Here is a 20,351-nt window from a genome sequence, read left to right as displayed (position 1 = left end):
TGCAAGATGGAATTTTGATAGCAAATATAAGACTGCTGTCAGTGAAAGTGGAGAAAAGTAGTGTAGAGATGAAGTGGAATGTTCATCTTGAAAATGATAATCATGTGATCCAACAACTGTTGATTGGGTTTCACTATAGTAATAAAAGAGTTGGGATGTTTTAATGGTCAGTTAAAATTCATCACCAAGACCAATCAGGATCATATAGTTCAGGAAACGGCAGGATTATTCACAAATTTGCATTGTATTAGATGTTGAGCATTAAATGTCATCAGTTTTGACATCTTTGACTGTGAAAAAGAGGCGGGGCGGGGTGGTTACATATTCTGGAAATTCTCTTCAGTTACGGTAACCTGCTAGTATTTTATTGTCGCTTTTGACCTTCTCTTTGCACAACCAGATTACCATACAATCTCTTCTTCTAAATTGTCTATTGTCTGAATTGATCTAACTCACATCTGGGAGAAAATATGTTCCCTCTTGATGCCTTTTATGAAATGTGTTCCTTTTTTCTTTGCACTTTTGCTTCTCTTCTTTATGTTTTGTTCTTAACCAGCAGCTCATTTGACTACAGCACAATACATCACTCCTGACCTTAAATTTTTGTGGTTTGATTTTAGCTTTAATTACAGTGATATTATTGAGCATTTGGAAAATTAATCCATGACATGCAGTGTAACTACTGCACACTATAGAATGAAATGGTGTATTGTAAAAGTTTCTGTTGAAATGTTTCTTAACCAATTTATACTACATACTAATTCTATGGCAATTTTTAGAATCCTACTTAAACAATATCCAAAATCTCTGCTCACTTTGACAGAGCTGAATTTAAAAACAATTCTGAAAATATCTAATGGTGACAGTTCCTCTTTCACTTGAAAGTGAGAATATATTATGTTTGGGTGTGTATGGAAAATATATAATAAATAACAAAACACTTATTTGTGCTTTTAATCAGATGAACTTAGAAAGCAGTGTTTGAATTGAATTGAATGCTTTACAAAACATGCCTTGTGCATGTACAAATTGCAAGCTATGTGCACGTACTCACACTTTTTGCATTTCACAGAAATGCAGCGTATGCACATTTTTGCAGGTTTTTTTTTTTTTTTTTTTAGCAGTTCGTGTTTTTCTTTTGATTGTGGGTTGGTCTGACCAAAGGTGTAATCTATTGATTATCATTACATTATTTCACAAAACAAATGCAAATAAAAGTGGAAGGGCAAGCACAAAAAATCTTTAATAAAAAAAACACTTCCCTTAATCTGTTGTTCAATATACAGTAAAAGGCCCACCTAATTCAGTGTTATCCAGCGACTAATGCAAGTGTGATAAAAACAATTTAGACAAATTTAAACAATTTAAAGACAAGTGAAGGCAGGACATATTTTAATAATCTGTGCTCATCTACAATTTATTAGGACCTGCAATTGTTTGGGGGGTGGTAAAAGTGGGTCCGAATATAGGCCAAATTTGGAGTTTGCATCTTCTCCCCTGGCTTGCATGGGTTTTCTTCGGGTACTCCGGTTTCCTCCCACATCTCCAAAACATGCATGCTAGGCTCATTGAACACACGAAATTGTCCCTAGGTATGAGTATGAGTGTGAATGCTTGTAGTACTTTGACTCCTGGTGTCTTCCAATTGGCTGGTGCCCGAAGTTAGGCTGCAACACCCCCCGCGCACCTTGTGAGGGTATGCAATTCGGAAAGTAAATGAATGAATGAATGAATGATGTCCGAAAGCAATCCATTGCTTGTAGGAGAAATTAAAATTAACAGTTTGTAGGATCCAGATGTGCGCTATTCCGCATCTCCACTGGGTGACGTCGCCGAGCCAGGCGTGACTGACCATCTTTTGTGTGAGCGACCACCAAAACAACACAAGGGGCATCTGTCTTGGAGCTCCTGCAGCTAAAACGTCAGACTCCTCAGTCTATTGAGCTTGTCAGTTCCAAAACGAACGGCCGGGGTGTGTGTTAAATCCGATCCCTCTCAGTACCCCCATCAATAATGGCTGGATTGACTGCGCATCTGGAATGGGTCTGAGGCTGCGCTGACGAGCCACCGAGTGGATAACAGTGTTGTTAGCATCAAGCTAACCGAGCAGCTTTCAATCTCATCATTCAACGATCGCGACCAAGCGCGTGCCTAATTTAGTTTAGGGGAAAAGGAGAAAGGGAAAAGATGTAAATGGATGCAGGGCCGAAGAGGCGGCAACTGGTACGTACTGAAATGTGGTCAAACGTCATGAAACAGATGCTAGGTGGCTATCTAGCGAGCTAACGGGCCATAGCAAGTTAACGGTGCTGTTTAGCTTAGCTACTTAGCATCGATTTTGGAAAGCTGTCAGTGTCATTCTCTAGATATCACGTGCAATGAGTAATATATATAGATAAAAACAATCGTTGGTTGGTGTAACATGTTAGTATTTGGAGTGTGTCATTGTTGCGTGACTTGATGAGTTAATTTGTAAACGTTTTGTCAATCTTAATTATTTGTCATTATGTACACAAGCATTTCCCAAACCTTATTGATGTTCAAGGGGCATATTAATAACCAATTTGCACAATGTCTAAAATTAGAAATTTAATAACATCAATAGCCTGTTGTATGAGCACCATGCTTGCATAGATTGTCATCCGGATGATGGTAGTCAGCAATTCCGTGTGTTTTTGTATTCTAAAGGTGAAAGACTGATTCAAAATAAATACATTTAAAAAATATAGATCTATTCTGTATATATTTTTAAATTTATTTATTTTAATCAGCCTTTCACCTTTTGGTAGACAAAAACACAAAAAATAGCTTTTTCACACTTATTAATTAAATTTTAGCATACAAAATTTCATTAAGTATTTTTGTATTTTTTGGACCTGGATTTGAACCCAGGACCCCAAAGCTGTGAGGCCGAGATGCTAACCACTTTTAATTAATGAATAATACTTTTTTTGACCAGATTAGTGAAAGTGTAGTACTGTGGTTGGGAATTGCTGATTATAATTCATTTTACTTCATTTCTGTCCACCAAATACACAGGCAGTGATGACCTCTCCCATGCCAGTCTGCTTTCTCCTCGTGCTGGTGCTGCTGGCCAGGTGGCCGCCGTGCCAGGCGGGCGACTGCAAGGGTCACCGGCAAGTTTTAAGGGGTCCACCAGGTTACGTGACGGATGGACCGGGGAACTACTCAGTCAATGGCAACTGCGAGTGGCTCATCAAAGGTTGTTATTACATATATTTTTTGTGTATTGAAATACAGTGGTACTTTGTCAATTATAATCAGGAAAATATCACATTGAAAGAATAGGGCTGATATTTTCAGCAATTCAAAAATAACTATCTTTTTCTATTCTTCCAGCACCAAGCAGTAGCTATCGCATTGTGCTGAATTTCACCTTCATGGACACAGAGTGCACCTACGACTATCTTTTTGTGTATGATGGAGACTCATACCAAAGCCCCTTGCTGGCCAGTCTGAGTGGCAACACTTTACCACAGCCAATCGAGGCCAAATCTGGGAAGGTACTTTTACCTCTCTACTCCATGTCCTGGAATTTGGATCCTAAAGTGCCTTTTTTTGTTTCCCTAGATGCTCCTTCATCTCTTCAGTGATGCCAATTATAACCTGCTAGGCTTCAACGCCACGTACACCTTTTCTGTTTGCCCCGGTGCATGCGGTGGCCATGGGCGCTGCGACCCATCAACGCACAAGTGCCACTGTCATCAGGGTTGGGGTGGGGGTGCTTGCTTGACGCCGCTGTGCAACCACGCATGCACGGCGCGTGGCTACTGTGACAAGGTGAGGGTTGGAGTTAATGCACATATTGAGTTTAACTATGAATCCTCCTCATTTCAGTTCAGTATACTTCCTTGATACCAAGATGCCACAATATGACATAAAACTAATGCTGTGGATTCTAAAGGTGTTGATTTTTTGACAATTTTTGATTCAGAAAGGAGAGCGCTGCCTGTGTAACGCCGGGTTCCTCGGTCAAAGTTGCCAGCTCGGTCTTCACGATGACAATGGGGCCGGTCAGTGGTGGCGTGTCAGTGAGGGAGACTCCTACATGTCCCCAAGAACGGGTTCCGCTGGTGTCTACCTGTCTTCCACCGGGGCCATGTACTTGTTTGGAGGTGAGACTATAATCGTTTGGTTTTCCATTTTCAAAAAGGAATATCTTCTCGTCAAAATCATAAGTGTCTGGTTTATTTTCATTTATTTTTTTAAACCTCCAGGATTTGACTTGAACAGAGCGCTCGGTGACTTGAACAAATACAATTTAACATCTAACCAGTGGGAGAGCAGATCTTATGGTTACTCTCCTGTAAGTATATTGAAAGGGAATGTGAATATTCTTTGCCCAAAAATGCAGCAGAGCAAAATATGATTGAGTTTTATCCCATTTATTTATTTTACAGTTGGCACGGCATTCTCACACTGCTGTGGAGTGGGTGGGAAACATGATAATCTTTGGAGGAGAGCTGGCCAATGGATCTTTGGCGAGCGATGTCTGGATGTACCGCCCTCTGCAGGATGACTGGCAGCAACTTGGCTTTCCCAACATGGGCGGCGCGCCCAAACTGGCTAATCATGCAGCAGCTGTGGTGGATAGCTATCTCTATGTTTTTGGAGGTTAGTATTTAAACAGGCACATTTAGAGGAAAATCTTTGTCTGTGTTTATACATATATTAATATACTTTTACTTCTCTCACATACATAAAATGTGTTTGAACATTTTTCCGGGATATTACGCACTTATGCAAATAACACGACATAATTCCACCTCACTGTCCTTTTTGCTTATTGTCTCTCAGGTCGTACTGAGGAGGACATGTTTTCCTCATCCCTGTATCGGTTTAGCCTGCGAGGCTCTGGGCGTTGGGAGGTCGTCCAGCCCACTGGTGGAAAGCCCCCGGCCACTGCTGGCCACTCTATGGTATTTCACAGCCCTTCCAGAACACTCTTAGTCTATGGGGGTCACCGGCCGACCACTGCCAGGTAAACTAGTCCAGATAAATGGATAAAGAGGAAACAACATTTTTATGACTAGTAAAATTTTACAAACATTGAGACTTTCTATTTTCCCAGATTTAGCGTGAGGGTAAACAACACCGACGCATTCCACGTAGACCAGCGCTTTTGGACGGCATTCCGCTCACGCTACCCAGCGACGGGACCCCGGGAAAGAGCCTTCCACACCGCCACTGTCATCGGAAACTACATGGTCGTTTACGGTGAGTCAAAATTGGGACATGGGTACCCCCCGGCTAACATTATTTTATGTACTATACTGGCTTTTTTATGTTGGCGCTCACTTCACTTCAGGTGGCAATGTTCATATCCACTACCAAGAGGAGAAGTGCTATGATGAAGAGATCTTCTTTTACCATTTGGGTTGTCACCAGTGGGTGATGGCAGGGGAGAGATGGTCACTGAGTAAGTTGTGTTAATCATTATTTCACTCATTTGCTTTTTTTTTTTTCATACGCATGATTTGTCTTAATGTTTTGTTTTGCAGATGGGGACGCTGTCAAGGGGCGATACTCCCATGTTGCTGCGGTGGTAGGGGGGCGGGTGCTTCTGGTTGCCGGGGGTTACAACGGCGTTACTCGAGGAGACTTGATGGCCTTCAAAGTCCCGCTATTTGTCAGTAGCAATGAAGGAGACAGGGTGAGGAAAAAAAGCTCATTAATCTATATTAAAAAAAAATAACCCTGAAAACAGAAACATTTTTTGAACAAATATCCACTGGTATTTTGATGTTCTGGCTAGGACGCGCTATGTGCCGAAGCCCTGGATGAAAGTATGTGTCTGAAGAACCCAGAATGCAATTGGTGTGAAGGCCGCTGTCGAGAATATGACCCCACCAATCAGGTAACTTTGGAAAAAGCAAAACTTTTAGATAAGCTCTCATAATTCTTGCTGCAACTCCCTCTCTTGGGTAACAGTGCGGCAGCACCGGCTGTTTGGGCTTGGCACGCTTCCTATCCGACTGTCAGTCCTGCCTAGTGTTCAGCGGCACGCCGGCCAAGCTGGCCCGAGCACCTGGCGAATTCGGCTGGTGTGTTCAGAATGAATCGTGCCTGCCTGTGTCAGGTGAGAGCCAATGAGGGAGGAAGGAGGGGCGGTCTGGGGGCTGTGCCGTACACTGGCGGATAAAAAATATTGGCAAAGACTAGCCTTGGGTTGGGCGTGTGTCAGAGATGAAATGTTTTGGAGGATGGTGTTTTTTTTAGTATCAATGATGTACAGTTGCGTTTTACCTTAGCAAGATAACACTAACATATCCATCCAAAAAACAGAGTTAGCAGGAGTTGGAATTTCTTTATTTCTCTTAAATCTTCAAGTTTTGGCGGAGAAATGACAAGAGTTATTGCTGAAAACTAAAAAAAAAAAAAACATTCGAGGGACTGGTTTTTGTCAAGATAAATTGAATTCCATAAAACATAATAGTATGTTAATAGCAATTGTGAGAATATTTTTTTGTATAAGAGTTAGTGGAGTGGTTAGTCCTGATTCAACTTGTACGTCAAAATGCTACTATAAAAAATGGGCATAATCTGGTCAAAAATTGTCACAAAGGCAAAGTAAAAGCAATACATTTAGGATAAATGTCCCATAAAAGAGAAAGTTAACTGAAAAAAATGCATTTTTGTATTGTTTTCACTACGTTAATGTCTGACAAAAACAAACAACAGAATTGCTGTTGATATAAATTGCAGTGTAATAGTTGCTTTATTGACTGCTAACGTTCTTCAGTTGCCCACCACTGGTTTATTTCATTGTGTATTGCATGTAATGTACTGAAGGTGGTGTATTATCCTTGATATTGAGAAACACCAACACTTGGCCCAAAAATACCCATCTGAGATAATAGAGGTCAATCAAAAGGTCATTTGAATCACCTCTTCCATCTCTGACATAAAGGCCTGTGTTTCACCTCTCTCTGATACCCGCCCGATACCCATCTACCGACGCCACCACCACTGATGGGGGTTATTGCAGTATTTTGCGATCTCACGAGGTCAGATTGTGTTCCCCTGTGTTGCTGACCTTTTTACTCTCAATCTCGCAGAGCAAAGTGCGTGCCGTGTGGACCAGATCTCAGGGGCGTACGGCTGGTGGGGGGAGCGTACCCTTTTCCTAACCTCCCTCCACTCCTGTCGCACCGAGAACTATGTCCCGGGACTGCACCTGCTCACCTTCCAGCACCCCCGCAACGACTCCCAGCCTGACAAGGTACGGAGTCTTAATCTCGTAAATCTTGTAACTCCTCCTCCCCCTTGATTTATCTGTCCTTCCTTCCTATAATATTGTTTTTTTTACTTTAATATGAGATTTACAGTTTGTTTTTACCATTTACATGAATTTTAATCTTTACTTTCTCCAGTATTACCATAATTATCTAGATTTTCTAAATCAAGTCTTTGCAGGGCCCTGTTTTCACACAAAAAAACAGTCTGAAATCTCTTGTTTTTATACTTTCTATATAATATATGAATTTTCGTTCTTCATTATGAATTTTTTCTTAACTTCCCCTACTTGCCCCTCCGCTTTCCCCTTCATAATCTTGCCAGGTGTCCATCCTACGTAGCACCACCATCATCCTCAGCCCGACCACTGAGATGGACGTGGCCCTCCAGTTCAGGGGATTCATCCATCCTTTATGGGGCGCGCCTACAACCCCTCCTGCCGAGACTGTAGCCATGTGGGCTCGTATCCAGAGGCTTCACTTTGAGGCTCGTGTGGCATCAGGCCCCAACTCCAGCCAGCTGGTGAGCCACAGGGGCATGACTCAACAACTGAATAAAATTAGGGATTGTTTTTTCCCCGTATTATCCTACCATTATATTGTTTTGTCTGAGCAGGAGATTGTTGGTCATTGGGCAGCACAGCAGGAGAAAGAATTGAAGTTGCTGTCTCGCACTGATGGCAGTAGGCTGTTTTCCAACCTCACCAGAGGAAACCATTACCTGGTCCAGGCTGAGGGATACCTAAACAACTCCGGCTCTGGGCAGACCAGTGAAATGGCCCTCATCTGGAACAGAACACTGCCAGGGGGGAGTGTGAGTGTTGATTTTCTTCCTATTCATCCCACAAACAATACTCTGTTCATTTAAACCTCTCTCCTCTTGAATATTAGGAAATCTCCTTCTTGTTCCTGGAGCCGTATCGCTCAGGATTATGTTCTGGCTACATGTCCTGCCTGGCCTGTCTGTCGGATCAGTCTTGTGGCTGGTGCCCATCTCTTTCCCGATGCCTGCTGCGGGACAGGGCTAATTTGGAGCCTTGCCCAGAAGGGGAATTGGGAGAGTTGGCTCAACGTCATCTGCTTCTGGGCCCCCAGCACTGCACTTTGTGTGAAGAGTACAGGGACTGCTCGGCTTGTACTCATGTATGTGGTCAAGGATATACTACAAGGCTTAAAACATATATGAATTTGAGAAAATACAAAAGAAATCCATCAATCCACAATGCACTTTACTGCTTTTAATTTTTTATGTATGCATAATGTATTTTCCTCCTATAGGACCCATACTGCGAATGGCAGATCAACTCCAGCAAGAAGGGTGACTACCAGTGCAGTAGGAGAGGACGCTTAGAGGGGTCCATACGCCATCCATTAGGCTGTCCAAGAGTCTGCAACCAGTGAGTTAAGAATAATAGCATTCTTTTTCGAATGATTACTATACCACCTTAGCAACAAACTCTAATATTATATTATATTCTCTTCATGAAGGCGTAAGACTTGTTCCGAGTGCCTCTCAAATTCTAGTCAGTGTGCTTGGTGCGAGTCTGCCCAGGCCTGCTTCTATTTTGCTGCCTATCTCACTAAATACCCTTATGGAGAGTGCCGGGACTGGTATGACAGGTAAAAAAATAAACAACAGTTATTTTTCAAACTGAAATTTTGTACAAAATCTTAATTATGCCATTTTTCCAAATTGTCAGTGTGCACTCAGTTCCACAATGCAAGCAATGTTCTTCTTTAAACACCTGCAACGATTGTCTGCGGACGTTTCAGTGTGGATGGTGTGGTGACTACAACAATCCCACCATTGGAAAGTAAGTGGAGTTGACAATGAAGATGACATTGTAAGATAATGTTTTTGTTTCATATTGTCCTTCTTTCTTTGTCTCTTTTTTTTCATAGATGTTTGCGAGGTGATTGGGCAGGATTGGACGACCCATCTGTATTCAACTGTAGTGTGGCTGTAGCTGAAGCCCGAACTGCTAAGTAAGGCTATTATAGTCTCATAGTTAAAGAACTGTGCAAAGGAAGCACCTCACTTCACTTGATTTCTCTTTTGCCAGCCCCGAGCCACAAACCTCCGCCCCACCACGTCCTCTCGATATGGAGTTGGAGATGGAGCACATGGAACATGCAGAGCAAGATGCCATGTGGTCCTACCCCACTTGCCCCGATGTTGAAGAATGCCGACTAGGACTCCACAACTGTCACCTTTTCGCCACATGCATCAACACTCCCACCTCTTTTGAGTGCCACTGTGAGCGAGGCTACATGGGAGATGGTACTTTACACTGCAATCAAACGTAAGACCTCGTCAAGTAGATTGGATGTTGACGGGCAATGAGTTAAAGTCCAGATATCTCACCTAAAACCTCCTCCAACCACAGGTGCTATAATGAATGCAGAGAAGGTCAATGCAGTGGCAGCCCACGCTTCGAATGTGAATGCTCACTTGGATGGACGTCTGATCCTGCCACTCTGGTCCTGAGTGGCGTCGAGTGTGATGTGGATTGCGGCTGCAACTTCCACTCTACCTGTATCACCGCGCCAGGGATTTGCGACGAATGTCAAGGTTGAATCTCAAAGGATGTCTTCATTTCTTCCCAATGATAGCCATTGAACTCAATCTTCTTTTGGCTTCTCTTTACAGACTGGACTACAGGGCCTCACTGTGAACATTGCCGACCAGGTAGCTTTGGCTCAGCCCTGGCTGGTGGTGGTGGTTGTGTGCAGTGTGATTGTAATGGTCACGGCGACTTGCTACGAGGTTATTGCCACAACCAGACGGGCCAATGTTATTGCACACATAACACCCACGGCCCACATTGTGAATCCTGCCTGCCTGGTTATTATGGTGACCCCAGGTGAGTTAAAAAAAAAATAAAAAAAGGTAAAATAAATAAATACAGTGAGGGAATTCCTGTTTCTTATGGGCATGATGACAATTGATTAATAACTATTAACTCTTATTAGTCAAATGACTGCCCTATAAATGGTTACAATATCAAATAATTGTTGGTTTATTCCCATTGTTTAAAGTAATAGATCATAGTTGCTTTATTCTCACATTCAATCTTTAGGAACAATGGAACATGCTATCGCCAGTGTCAGGGACGCTCTGTGCTGCTCTCCTCCACCTCCTCCTCATCCCCTGCCATACCGCTCTCCTCATCTCTGGGGTGGCGGAGTGGCACAGAGGGGAAGGGTGGACTCTCCCATTGCCTGTGGGTCCTTTCGGTGACTCAGAACCTAGCTACATGTTTGCCCAGGCAGCCATGCCCGCCGGTTGCTCTCACACTGCATCCTGATTCCCATACTCATTGTAAAGTGAGTAAAAAGCATCTTAGGTCTGCTGCCTTTTTAAAAAATATTGAGTTCACGTTATTGACTGTGACATATGTGCTGCTCAAACAGAGCCAAACTGAAATGTTTGACCTAAAATAAATACACACATTCATATATATTTTGCAGAGCTCCTATGTGTACGTGTTTGATGGCCTTCCTCGTTTCCTGGACAATGGCGTTGTACATTCGGACCACAATCTGATTGGGGCATTCTGCGGAACCACACGGAGACAGCCTATTACTGTTGAGGCCACCTCAGGTAACCTGCTTTTTAAATTTTTTTATTTGACAAGCAGATAACATTTTACCCATTGCTTTTTCCCCATTTCTCACCCTCCAGGTGTCATCTCTGTCTACTTCGAGGCCAACGTATCATCGAGCAAACCTCAAGGCTTTAACGCGTCTTTCTGGGTGCGGCGGTGTCGCCACAATTTAGATGAGGGCGACAATGGGTCACCGCCGTGTCCTGGTGGCTCGCTATGCCAAGGAGGTATTTGTCAATGTCCTCCAGGATATGGAGGCCCCCACTGCGATCGCCCCGTGTGTCCCCAAAACTGTGGAGTCGCAGAAGGCCGAGGAACATGCAATATAGTAAGGCAGTTGCCAAAAGTTTGTTTTTTAATTGAATATTGTGGTTTAGATGTTATCCTTTCTATCTGAGCTTGAATCTTGACTCTGACCATGCTGTCTTGTTTTGTGTTCAGACCCTGGGAGTGTGTGTGTGCTCGGAGAACTGGGCTGGCTCTGACTGCTCTGTCCCTCGGGACTCCAACAGCCTGATTTGGGAGACAATGCTGGATACACAACTGACAGTGGTACAACATACGAAAATAATAAGATAATAAATGTTACATGCTATGGCATATAGCATCACACATGACTTAACTTGTGCTCCACAGAACCAAGCACACAGGTTCCTCCACAGAATGGGCCACTCTCTGGTGTCTGGACCTTATGGTAACCTTTGGATGTATGGAGGGCTCTCACTTTCTGAGGGGATTCTGGGAAATATTTATCGGTAAGCACCGTCACATCATCAGTATTGCCACGAATGAAGATATAATTCTGGAAAATAATCCATACTGCACCATACCTCTCCAAATATTATCCACAGGAGGAGAAAATACTTACATTTTACCTAATTAATCCAGATTTATTGTATATTTTAATTGTTCATATGTAACAGCTTTGTACATCTTCATTTAGATATTCTGTATTGGAGCGTCGTTGGACCCAAATGTTGACGAGTTCAGTAGATGAGGGTTCAACTCCGGCCTCTCGCTATCACCATGCCGCCGCTCTGCTTAGCACCTCTGAAACAGGAACAGCTCATAGCTGCATGTTAGTGGTGGGTGGTGTTACTCAGAACTCAATTGCCTTGGACACTTGGAGTCTTAACCTCAGTAGTTTGGTCTGGAGAGAACATAAGGTGAGCAATGGTCTTCTTGTAAAAAAAATGGCAGTATTTGAAGTAATATATTTTACCTTTTGTCTTTAACCCTTGGTGCAGAGCTCAGTGCTGCCCCCAGTGGCAGGCCACACACTGACAGTGCGTCGTGACAACTCGGTGCTCTTGATCGGTGGATACTCCCCAGAAAATGGATTCAACCACAACCTGTTGGAGTTTAGCCCTTACACTGGAAACTGGACCATTGTGGCCCATGCGGGCACACCACCTACTGGCTTATATGGTCACTCGGCTGTTTACCACGAACAAACTGATGCCATCTATGTGTTTGGAGGTTATCGCTTCCATGTCGAGGCCGTGGAGCCGTCGGGAGAGCTTTATAGTTTGTTCTACCCAAATTTTACATGGTCTCTTCTCGTACCCTCACAGGGTAATAAGGTGAGAAAACCATAGACTGTACAAAACTAAAAATCACCAATAACAACAAAAAAATGTTACCATGTAAACTCAATAATCCAAGCAAACTTGACTATACTGAGGAAATTGTCCATGTTTATAATCATCATTTGATCAGTAAGGAATATATCAAAAGTTATCTGAATGTAATAACTAGAAAAAATCTTGAATATGCATGGTTAATAGAATTTTTTTTTAAAGTGTACCTTTCTTTAATTGCACTTTTTTTTTGCAGCCCCTCTCCCGTTTCTTCCACGCCGCAGCCCTCATGAAAGATACAATGGTCATCGTTGGAGGACGGACAGAATCCGAGGATTATAGTGACTCAGTTTCCTTGTACCAGATCAACTGTAACACTTGGATCCAACCAGGTGGCCTATTTTGTCTCTTTGCATCTTCGCTATTGACAATCTGATCCTAACTAACAAACTTTTTGGTTCAGACTCTGCCATCGGCGATCCGGTCAATCGCTCAGTGTCTCTCGCCATGACGAGCTGGGGCGGAAGTCTTATTTTGTCCGGAGGTTTCAACGGGGTCACTTTAGGACGGCTCTTAAATCTGACCGTGCCCACGGATCCATGTGCTGTCATGGCCACTCCGGAGTCATGCAACGCCACCACTGGCAGCTGTGTTTGGTGCCGAGGGGTCTGCGCATCTTCTGATAGCGCTGAACGGTAACACATTAGCAATGATTTAATGGTTGGGGTTATTTACACATTAAAAGTAACACTTCCTAAGTCTACAATAATTGTCAATAACGATAAAGAAATTTTCCTCTCTCCCTCCCTATTAATAGATTGGGTTGTTTCTCTGGCCAGTCCACTTGTTGGCCCACTCCTCGCCAGCCAGATCAGTGCCGCAGACTTAAAACCTGCAGCGAATGCCTTGCCCGGCACCCCAAAACGTTCTCCGGACCATCGCAGGTTGCGCCCCCATTTCAGCATAATTACAATCTGCACAGTTTTTTTGTTGTTAAACCTTTTTCTTGTTTTTTCTTTTGTTTTCCAGCCTGCTTTCCAATGCAAATGGTGTACCAACTGTCCCGAGGGAGCTTGCATAAGCAACTCGGGGAGCTGTACCTCAGAGCATGACTGTCGTATCAACCAGCGAGAAATATTCCTCTCCAGTAATTGCACAGAAACCAGTTGCGAAGCTTCTGACTGCCCCAAGTGCACAGCGTCAGGCAAATGCATGTGGACTCGCCAATTCAAACGCACAGGTATTATAGTTAGGGCTTGATCATATCGTCTTCAGTCTTTCTATTTTTAATAAAAAAATAGTCTGATTGTTTCCAACTGTCACAAAAAGCACCCTTTACAACAGTTTGCTTTTTGTTTTCATCCCACTTTGGAATTTGCTGTTCAACTTAGATTACAATAAAATTCTGTATTATTCAATAAGATTCTTTTTACTAGGATCCAGATGATAATGGTGGTGACTGACCCTTTAAAACTGCATTCATTCTGATTATATCTCTTCACCAGGAGAGACGCGGCGCATCTTGAGCGTGAATCCCACCTATGACTGGACCTGCTTCAGCTACGCCCTGCTCAATGTTTCGCCGATGCAGGTGGAATCGTCCCCACCAATGCCGTGCCCTCCACCCTGCCACACCCTCCTCAACTGCAGCCTCTGTCTGGGCTCCAGAGGATCTGACGGGGGATGGCAACACTGTGTGTGGAGCATGGCCCTGCAGCAGGTACAAACTGAATACTTACATTTTTACTCTTTAAGAACAATGGAGAAAATCAATCAATTCTTCTTTTGGGCCATTTTTTTAGTGCATGAGTCCGTCCTTTGTACCGCTGCGATGTGAAGCTGGCCAGTGCGGACGTCTTCTTTCTGGTGGCGACTCCTGTTCTCCCCAATGTTCCCAGCTCACCCAGTGCTCCCAATGCATTGCCAGGCCCCAGTGCGGCTGGTGCTCCACGCGGGGTGCTAACGGGGCGGGGTACTGTCTTCAAGGCGGACTTAACGGTAAGAAGAGTTGATTTTAGATTGGTTTTGCCAACTTCAAACTAAATGTTTTCCACTATACTTTCTTACAGGAGTAAACGAGGGTGTGTGTCCGGTGAGGAATAGTAGCTGGTCCTTCTTGCATTGTCCAGAGGAGGATGAATGCGCCAATGGCCATCACCACTGCAACAGCACGCAGGACTGTCATGACCTTTCTCAAGGATACCATTGCACCTGTAAACAGGGCTACATACTTAGCAGGTGAACTTATTCTTCTGCATTAAGACCAACAAGTTTGATGATGCAGTAAGACCTTGAGATACGAGCTTAATGCGTTCCGGGACCGAGCTCATATGTCAAGTTACTGGTATCTCAAATCAAAGTTTCCCATAGAAATGAACCAAATACATTTTTTTTTCGTTCCCACCCTCTGGAAAAAAAACACCAAAGATCAGGATATTACAATGGGAATTTTTTTTTTGGTTCTAATTCACCACCTACTAACAGAGTAACAAATAACTAGTGTTTTTCCCCCTGTTTTTGAGAAAATTCAACTGGACAGAAGATGATCTAGGAGAACAAAAACAGAATTGAATGTATATGTAAACACTATTAGTGATGGTGATGGTAATTTCAGGAACTAGAAACTTGAGTTCTGTGTGGAATGTATTTAACTCTAAAGCAACATGCCAAAATTCAAATCCAAACATAATATAATTTTCATAAGATCCCCATGATACCTCATGGGAGTTTGCCTAGAAGGAGCATCCCAGAAAGTTGTCCTACAATGATAACACATTCTTGCGTTTTCCTTTTATCTCTGTCTAGTGAGAGCGGTGAGTGTGAGCCAGTGTGCGCCCAGGGCTGTGTCAACGGATCCTGCGTGTCCCCCGGCATCTGCCGCTGTCACTTTGGCTTCGTAGGGGACAACTGTTCTTCTCAGTGCAGCTGCAACAAACATAGCAACTGTGCCAGTGTTGCCAAGCCCGATGTTTGCCTCGAATGCCACAACAACACCATAGTAAGTTAAAATTATTTCCCCCAAACACATATTCGCTCCTGTTTTTTTACACTTTTATATGATTAACAGGGAAAGCATTGCGAGAAGTGCAAGCCTCTGTTTGTGGGCTCGGCCAAAGGTGGTGGCAACTGTCGCCCATGTCAGGAGTTCTGTCGGGGGAACAGCGCTTTGTGTCTGTCTCGTGACGAGCACAAGAAGGCCCAGGAGAACCCACGCCGCTTTCCTCTCGAGCCCATTAGTGTGAGTTTAAAGTCTTAACTCGGTGCCTGGGGGACCTGTGTTAGACTTAAGGTGTTGATATTAAGACATGAAACTTTCTTTGTTAACTGGGGGTTGACATACTGTATTTTCTCGCATATAAGCTGCTCCGCATAAATGCCGCATCTTTAAAATTGCCTTAAATCATCGAATTTTACAATTTCTCACGTATGAGCAGCCCTCTAATTCACAATTTTCACTTCCATATTGATGGTTTTAATGGGGAGTACAAATGTATTACTTATGTACTACTAATGTGGTAATTTATGACATGTTGAACTGAAGTAAATACTCAACTTGACTCACTTAATTTCTGGGGATTTTCTTGAAATGATGATTACACATTGAGTTTTAAGAGTTCCTAATCCTTTAACAGATCCATAACTGGGTTTCTGAGGGTCCCACCGAAGAAAATGCCATGTGTGTGAGCTGCCAGAACAACAGCATTGGTGATAAGTGTGAGAGCTGCCTCAGTGGTTTCTTCCTTCTTCAAGGGAAGTGTGAGAAGTGAGTAGCCACAATTTATTTTAGGATTAACAGACATCAAGCAAATTGACTAACAAAACAGAAGCTATTTGGTTTACAAGATACAAGATTTGATTGAAACATGACAGCAAACACAAAGTAACCCAGAGCATACATTTACATACATTTGTCAAGGCACACAAAACAATTCAGTCAATGAATTATTAATTTCAGAACATACAGCATATCAAGGAGGACCAAAAACTTCAAAACAAGATTTTCGTTTAAATATAAATTGTCTAAGTCTGTCCAAAATTAACAAAATATTGCATTTTTATGATCAAACTAAGTAGAGAGGCAATACCTAAACACCAATAACAACTCAGGGTGATCACATAGACAGAAACAAACAAAAAACACAATGACAATTAAAATACATAAAACATATATGACAAATGAATGTCCTAACAATTCCAGGTGTCAGTGTAATGGCCATGCAGACACATGTAATGAGCATGACGGTACGGGTTGTCCGTGCCAGAACAACACCGAGACCCCCTCCTGTCTCACTAGCCCCCAGAGTGACCGCAAGGACTGTTACAGACAACAGGTATCATTTTTCTTGGTCATTTTTCACTAAATAAACCCAATGCATTTAAGTTTTCTAATGAATTTCTTAATTGTATTTCCAGTGCGCCAAGTGCAAAGACTCTTTTAATGGGACGCCAGTGAACGGTCGTCAGTGCTACCGACAATTCAATGTGGACACTGAGTGCTGCTTCGACCCAACCTCGCAGACCAACTGTTTCCACGACCCGGCTATTCGCAACCTACCACGGGGCCGCACGGTCTTCTTTGCAGCCCAGCCCAAGTTTACCAACGTAGATATCAGAGTCACCATTGATGTGACGTTCGGAGAGGTAGAGGTTTATGTGTCTAATTCTCACGACACCTTCATCGTGGACGTGGACCGCCGCTTGGGTGTCCATACTATCAAAATTGAGGAGGAGTCACGAGGGACTACAACGGCAGGGACGGACAAGGAATGGCCGCCGTCCTCGATCAAGGGTTTCGAAAATGCCTCATCCAGTCTGGGTGGGGGAATTCTTTCCCACAATCCACTGCTGCTTCAGGCAAAGGTGTCAGGCTCTGATAGAGAGATTCGTGAGGAACGTGCCCAAGGTCTCATTTCTTACATTACCGTTTGGAAACCGCAGACTGTTCTGATCGTTCGAGGCGTTCGGGACCGTGTGGTCATCACTTTCCCACACGAGGTGCATTCTTTGAAGTCCAGTCGCTTCTACATAGCCCTCCGCGGGGTTGGAACAGTGGCCAATCAGGGCGAGTCCCAAGGCCTGCTTTTCCTGCGTCAGGATCAAGCCCACATCGACCTATTTGTCTTCTTCTCTGTCTTCTTCTCCTGTTTTTTCCTCTTCTTGTCCGTTTGTGTGCTCCTTTGGAAAGTCAAGCAGTTCCTGGACTTCCGGAGGGAGCAGCGGCGACACATCCAGGAGATGACCAAGATGGCCTCGCGGCCCTTCGCTAAGCTCACCATTTACCTGGAACCAGACGAGCCTCAGCTCATATATCTCCCATCGACTGGTGGCGGAGGCGTATCTGTTGCACATGCTCGCTCCGGTAAACTGGGAGGGGTGATGGTGGGCCAAAGGGGGCGCACTGGACCCACGTCCTACAAACATGACCTTGGTTCAGGACCCGCAGGCCACCACCAGCACCATCTCGCCCCGGGCGTAGGCAACAATGGCCAACACCTACCTTTGCATTACCTGAACACCCATCACTACGCCGGCACCCCCGCCGGAACGCAAGCTTCGCTGCAAAATCATCCGTCCACGTACAGCGGCTATCAGCACTTCTGCCGTTCCGACCCCTTCCTCTCACAGCTCATGGGCTTCTCCTACTCCTCCTTCAAGGTGGGACCCATCACTCTAGAGCCCACCGACGACGGCATGGCCGGAGTGGCCACCGTCCTCTTTCAGCTCCCTGGTGGGGTTTTGGCTCCCAATCGGGCCTGCTTGGGATCGGCTCTAGTGACGCTGCGGCAGAATCTTCAGGAATACTGCGGCCATGGCAATGGAAGTGGTCATCCAGGGGCGGGGGGCGGTCGCAAAGGGCTGATCGGGCATCAGCACCTTACCACTATGGCCGTCTAGGCACAGTGGCAAATTTAAAAAAAAACTGTAAATAAGGTGGGAAAAGAATTTCTGTACTTTCCTCATGTAGTGGCTAACGGCGCACTGAACCAGTGGTTAGCACACTCGTCTCACAGTCAGGATATTGTGGTTCGACTCTCCATCTGAGTGGCTTTTTTGCCAGGTTTTACCGCTTCCGCCCACATTCCTAAACATGAACATTGAGTAATCTGGTGAGATTAAGATTAACGGTTTTGGCTTGTCTCTATGTGCCTTGTGATTAACATGCTACCAACCCAGATTCGAGTTTACCCAAAATTAGGAAAGTATCTATAGGAAAGTGTTAAAATAAGGATTTGTTTACGGGTTGAAGATGTGCCTCATGGTCAGGGGATCTGTTTTCAAATCTAAAACAGACTGAACAAGTCTACTGGATCCAGAGATTAATGTTAGACACAAGGGCGTCGATAAATAAAATGGTGACATGGGTTTTTGGGGCCACTACTAGAGGAAAGGCTGTAAATTCAAGAATCTATATTAGTAAAATATATAAAAAGTACACTAGAGTCCAGTAGACAGCGGTATCGTCACCTGTGGTGAGCAAATTGAACACATGTACATACACTGTAGTATAATGCTTTGTTATTGAGTGTCCTCTATGATGTTTGGCCATACTGTGTTCATAGCGTTTCACAGTGACTGGCTATCCTTAAAAATGCACTACTGTACGTAGGAAACACATCATGCTTCTTTTGTTCACTTGGGATGTACCATGTTGGACTTTTAACATACGCATTGTACCTCTTAAAAGTGACAATCAAGGTCTCAGCAGAGGAGTTTTTTTTGTTTTTATGATTGTTACAGTTGAAAAACTGTTTCTTTAGTTTCAGATCTTGGTCAATAGGTGTTCATAGTTTGATTTTTCATTATTTTATGTTTAAACCTCATTCTCAAGCACATCTGCCTTCACTGCTTGCCTTGTCTGTGACTTACACAAGGGTGGGGAACCTTTTCATTCCCATCAGGATTCATAGTACAATCATGTGAGAAATATGTAAAATAAATATAATAGGAGCTTTATTGTATCTTAAGGTTAATTAGTATTTATTATATATTTTTTCCAACAATAACAATCTCACCAATGGGAAGTTTGGTGACAACTGTAATACATACCAATATACATACATTAAATTGATAGGAAAGTCAGTCATTTTAGTTTAAAGCAGCTCTTTTAAGGTACTTTTACTAAGACGGAGGTTCCCCACGCATGCTAAAAATTCATACGTCAATTAAAGTATGTAATGTTCCTGTCGGGAAAGAAATATATGCACTTAAAAAAGTTTTGAAGGAAAGAAAAAGTCATGTATCTCTTAACGATAGTTTAATGACAAAAGTGCATTTGTCTGTGAACATGAATGAAATTTGGTTTCTTTATGTGGTGATAGTTTATTGTATGTGAAATGTCTGTTTGGCTTGTTTTGCTGGACTGCTCTTTTTTTTTTTTAAGGCAAATGTGCCTCTTATTGATGATTGTATTTGCAATCTTAGCTGCCGTTTAAAATATACTGTCCAACATTACATAATATATGAATTGGGTGATAACAATGGAAATTCCTTTTTGGCAGCATTAACAGAAGTGATACTAAATTGCATATCTACTCCATTGGTTGAGTTTTATTTTTTTATTTTTTTTAAAGCTGCCACCCAGTGCAGTTAACACAACTTCATCCATGTATGACCCAATTAGGAACGGTGCTACATAAATCATACAAGTTACATTGAACACTGTTGTTATTTATATTTTTTTATGATTTTTCTTTTCTCTTAGTGTGTATTTTTTTGTTAACAGGCTTTATATTTGTAAATAATTTTGGTGTTTGAACTTGAAAGAAGGGAACAGTGTTGTACAAAAGAGTGCATAAAGATTATCTGTCCTAAGTCAGATGGAATAAAAGTCTATGAAATATTGGGATGTTTTAGAGACTTTCAATGCACATGAATATATACATGCATATTTCTGTATAAAAATGTAT

General features: G+C 43.1%; 1 protein-coding gene across 1 annotated transcript; it reads left to right on the top strand.

Moving 5' to 3' along the window:
* The first annotated feature begins 1,850 nt into the window (after window positions 1-1,850).
* Window positions 1,851-20,286, top strand: megf8 (multiple EGF-like-domains 8). The gene is made up of 43 exons (XM_077720683.1): window positions 1,851-2,223; window positions 3,040-3,223; window positions 3,361-3,524; window positions 3,592-3,801; window positions 3,956-4,136; window positions 4,239-4,327; window positions 4,422-4,635; window positions 4,819-5,002; window positions 5,093-5,238; window positions 5,330-5,440; window positions 5,523-5,674; window positions 5,777-5,878; window positions 5,953-6,100; window positions 7,080-7,243; window positions 7,582-7,779; window positions 7,873-8,070; window positions 8,148-8,399; window positions 8,535-8,653; window positions 8,745-8,876; window positions 8,957-9,070; window positions 9,159-9,242; window positions 9,320-9,559; window positions 9,644-9,828; window positions 9,907-10,120; window positions 10,337-10,583; window positions 10,728-10,860; window positions 10,942-11,192; window positions 11,306-11,416; window positions 11,501-11,619; window positions 11,808-12,030; window positions 12,112-12,447; window positions 12,701-12,836; window positions 12,908-13,139; window positions 13,262-13,388; window positions 13,474-13,684; window positions 13,950-14,164; window positions 14,247-14,442; window positions 14,514-14,682; window positions 15,250-15,442; window positions 15,512-15,682; window positions 16,077-16,207; window positions 16,643-16,775; window positions 16,858-20,286. Exons 1-43 carry the CDS (start codon window positions 2,194-2,196, stop codon window positions 18,337-18,339), a joined length of 8,631 nt encoding a protein of 2,876 aa, XP_077576809.1. The 5' UTR covers window positions 1,851-2,193; the 3' UTR covers window positions 18,340-20,286.
* The last annotated feature ends 65 nt before the right edge of the window (window positions 20,287-20,351 follow it).

The sequence above is a fragment of the Stigmatopora nigra genome, chromosome 7 (genome assembly GCF_051989575.1).
Source record: "Stigmatopora nigra isolate UIUO_SnigA chromosome 7, RoL_Snig_1.1, whole genome shotgun sequence".
Classification (NCBI taxonomy): Eukaryota; Metazoa; Chordata; class Actinopteri; order Syngnathiformes; family Syngnathidae; genus Stigmatopora; species Stigmatopora nigra.
The sequence above is the reverse complement of the archived record's forward strand: the minus strand, read 5'-3'. Positions and strand labels throughout refer to the sequence as shown.

What these genes read in the sequence shown, in the direction of transcription:
- megf8 (XM_077720683.1), top strand. Translation starts at nt 2,194, where the DNA reads ATGGATGCAGGGCCGAAGAGGCGGCAACTG. An exon ending in GGAGCATGGCCCTGCAGCAG is followed by an intron (nt 14,165 to 14,246) that starts GTACAAACTGAA and finishes CCATTTTTTTAG; the next exon opens with TGCATGAGTCCGTCCTTTGT. An exon ending in CAGGGCTACATACTTAGCAG is followed by an intron (nt 14,683 to 15,249) that starts GTGAACTTATTC and finishes ATCTCTGTCTAG; the next exon opens with TGAGAGCGGTGAGTGTGAGC.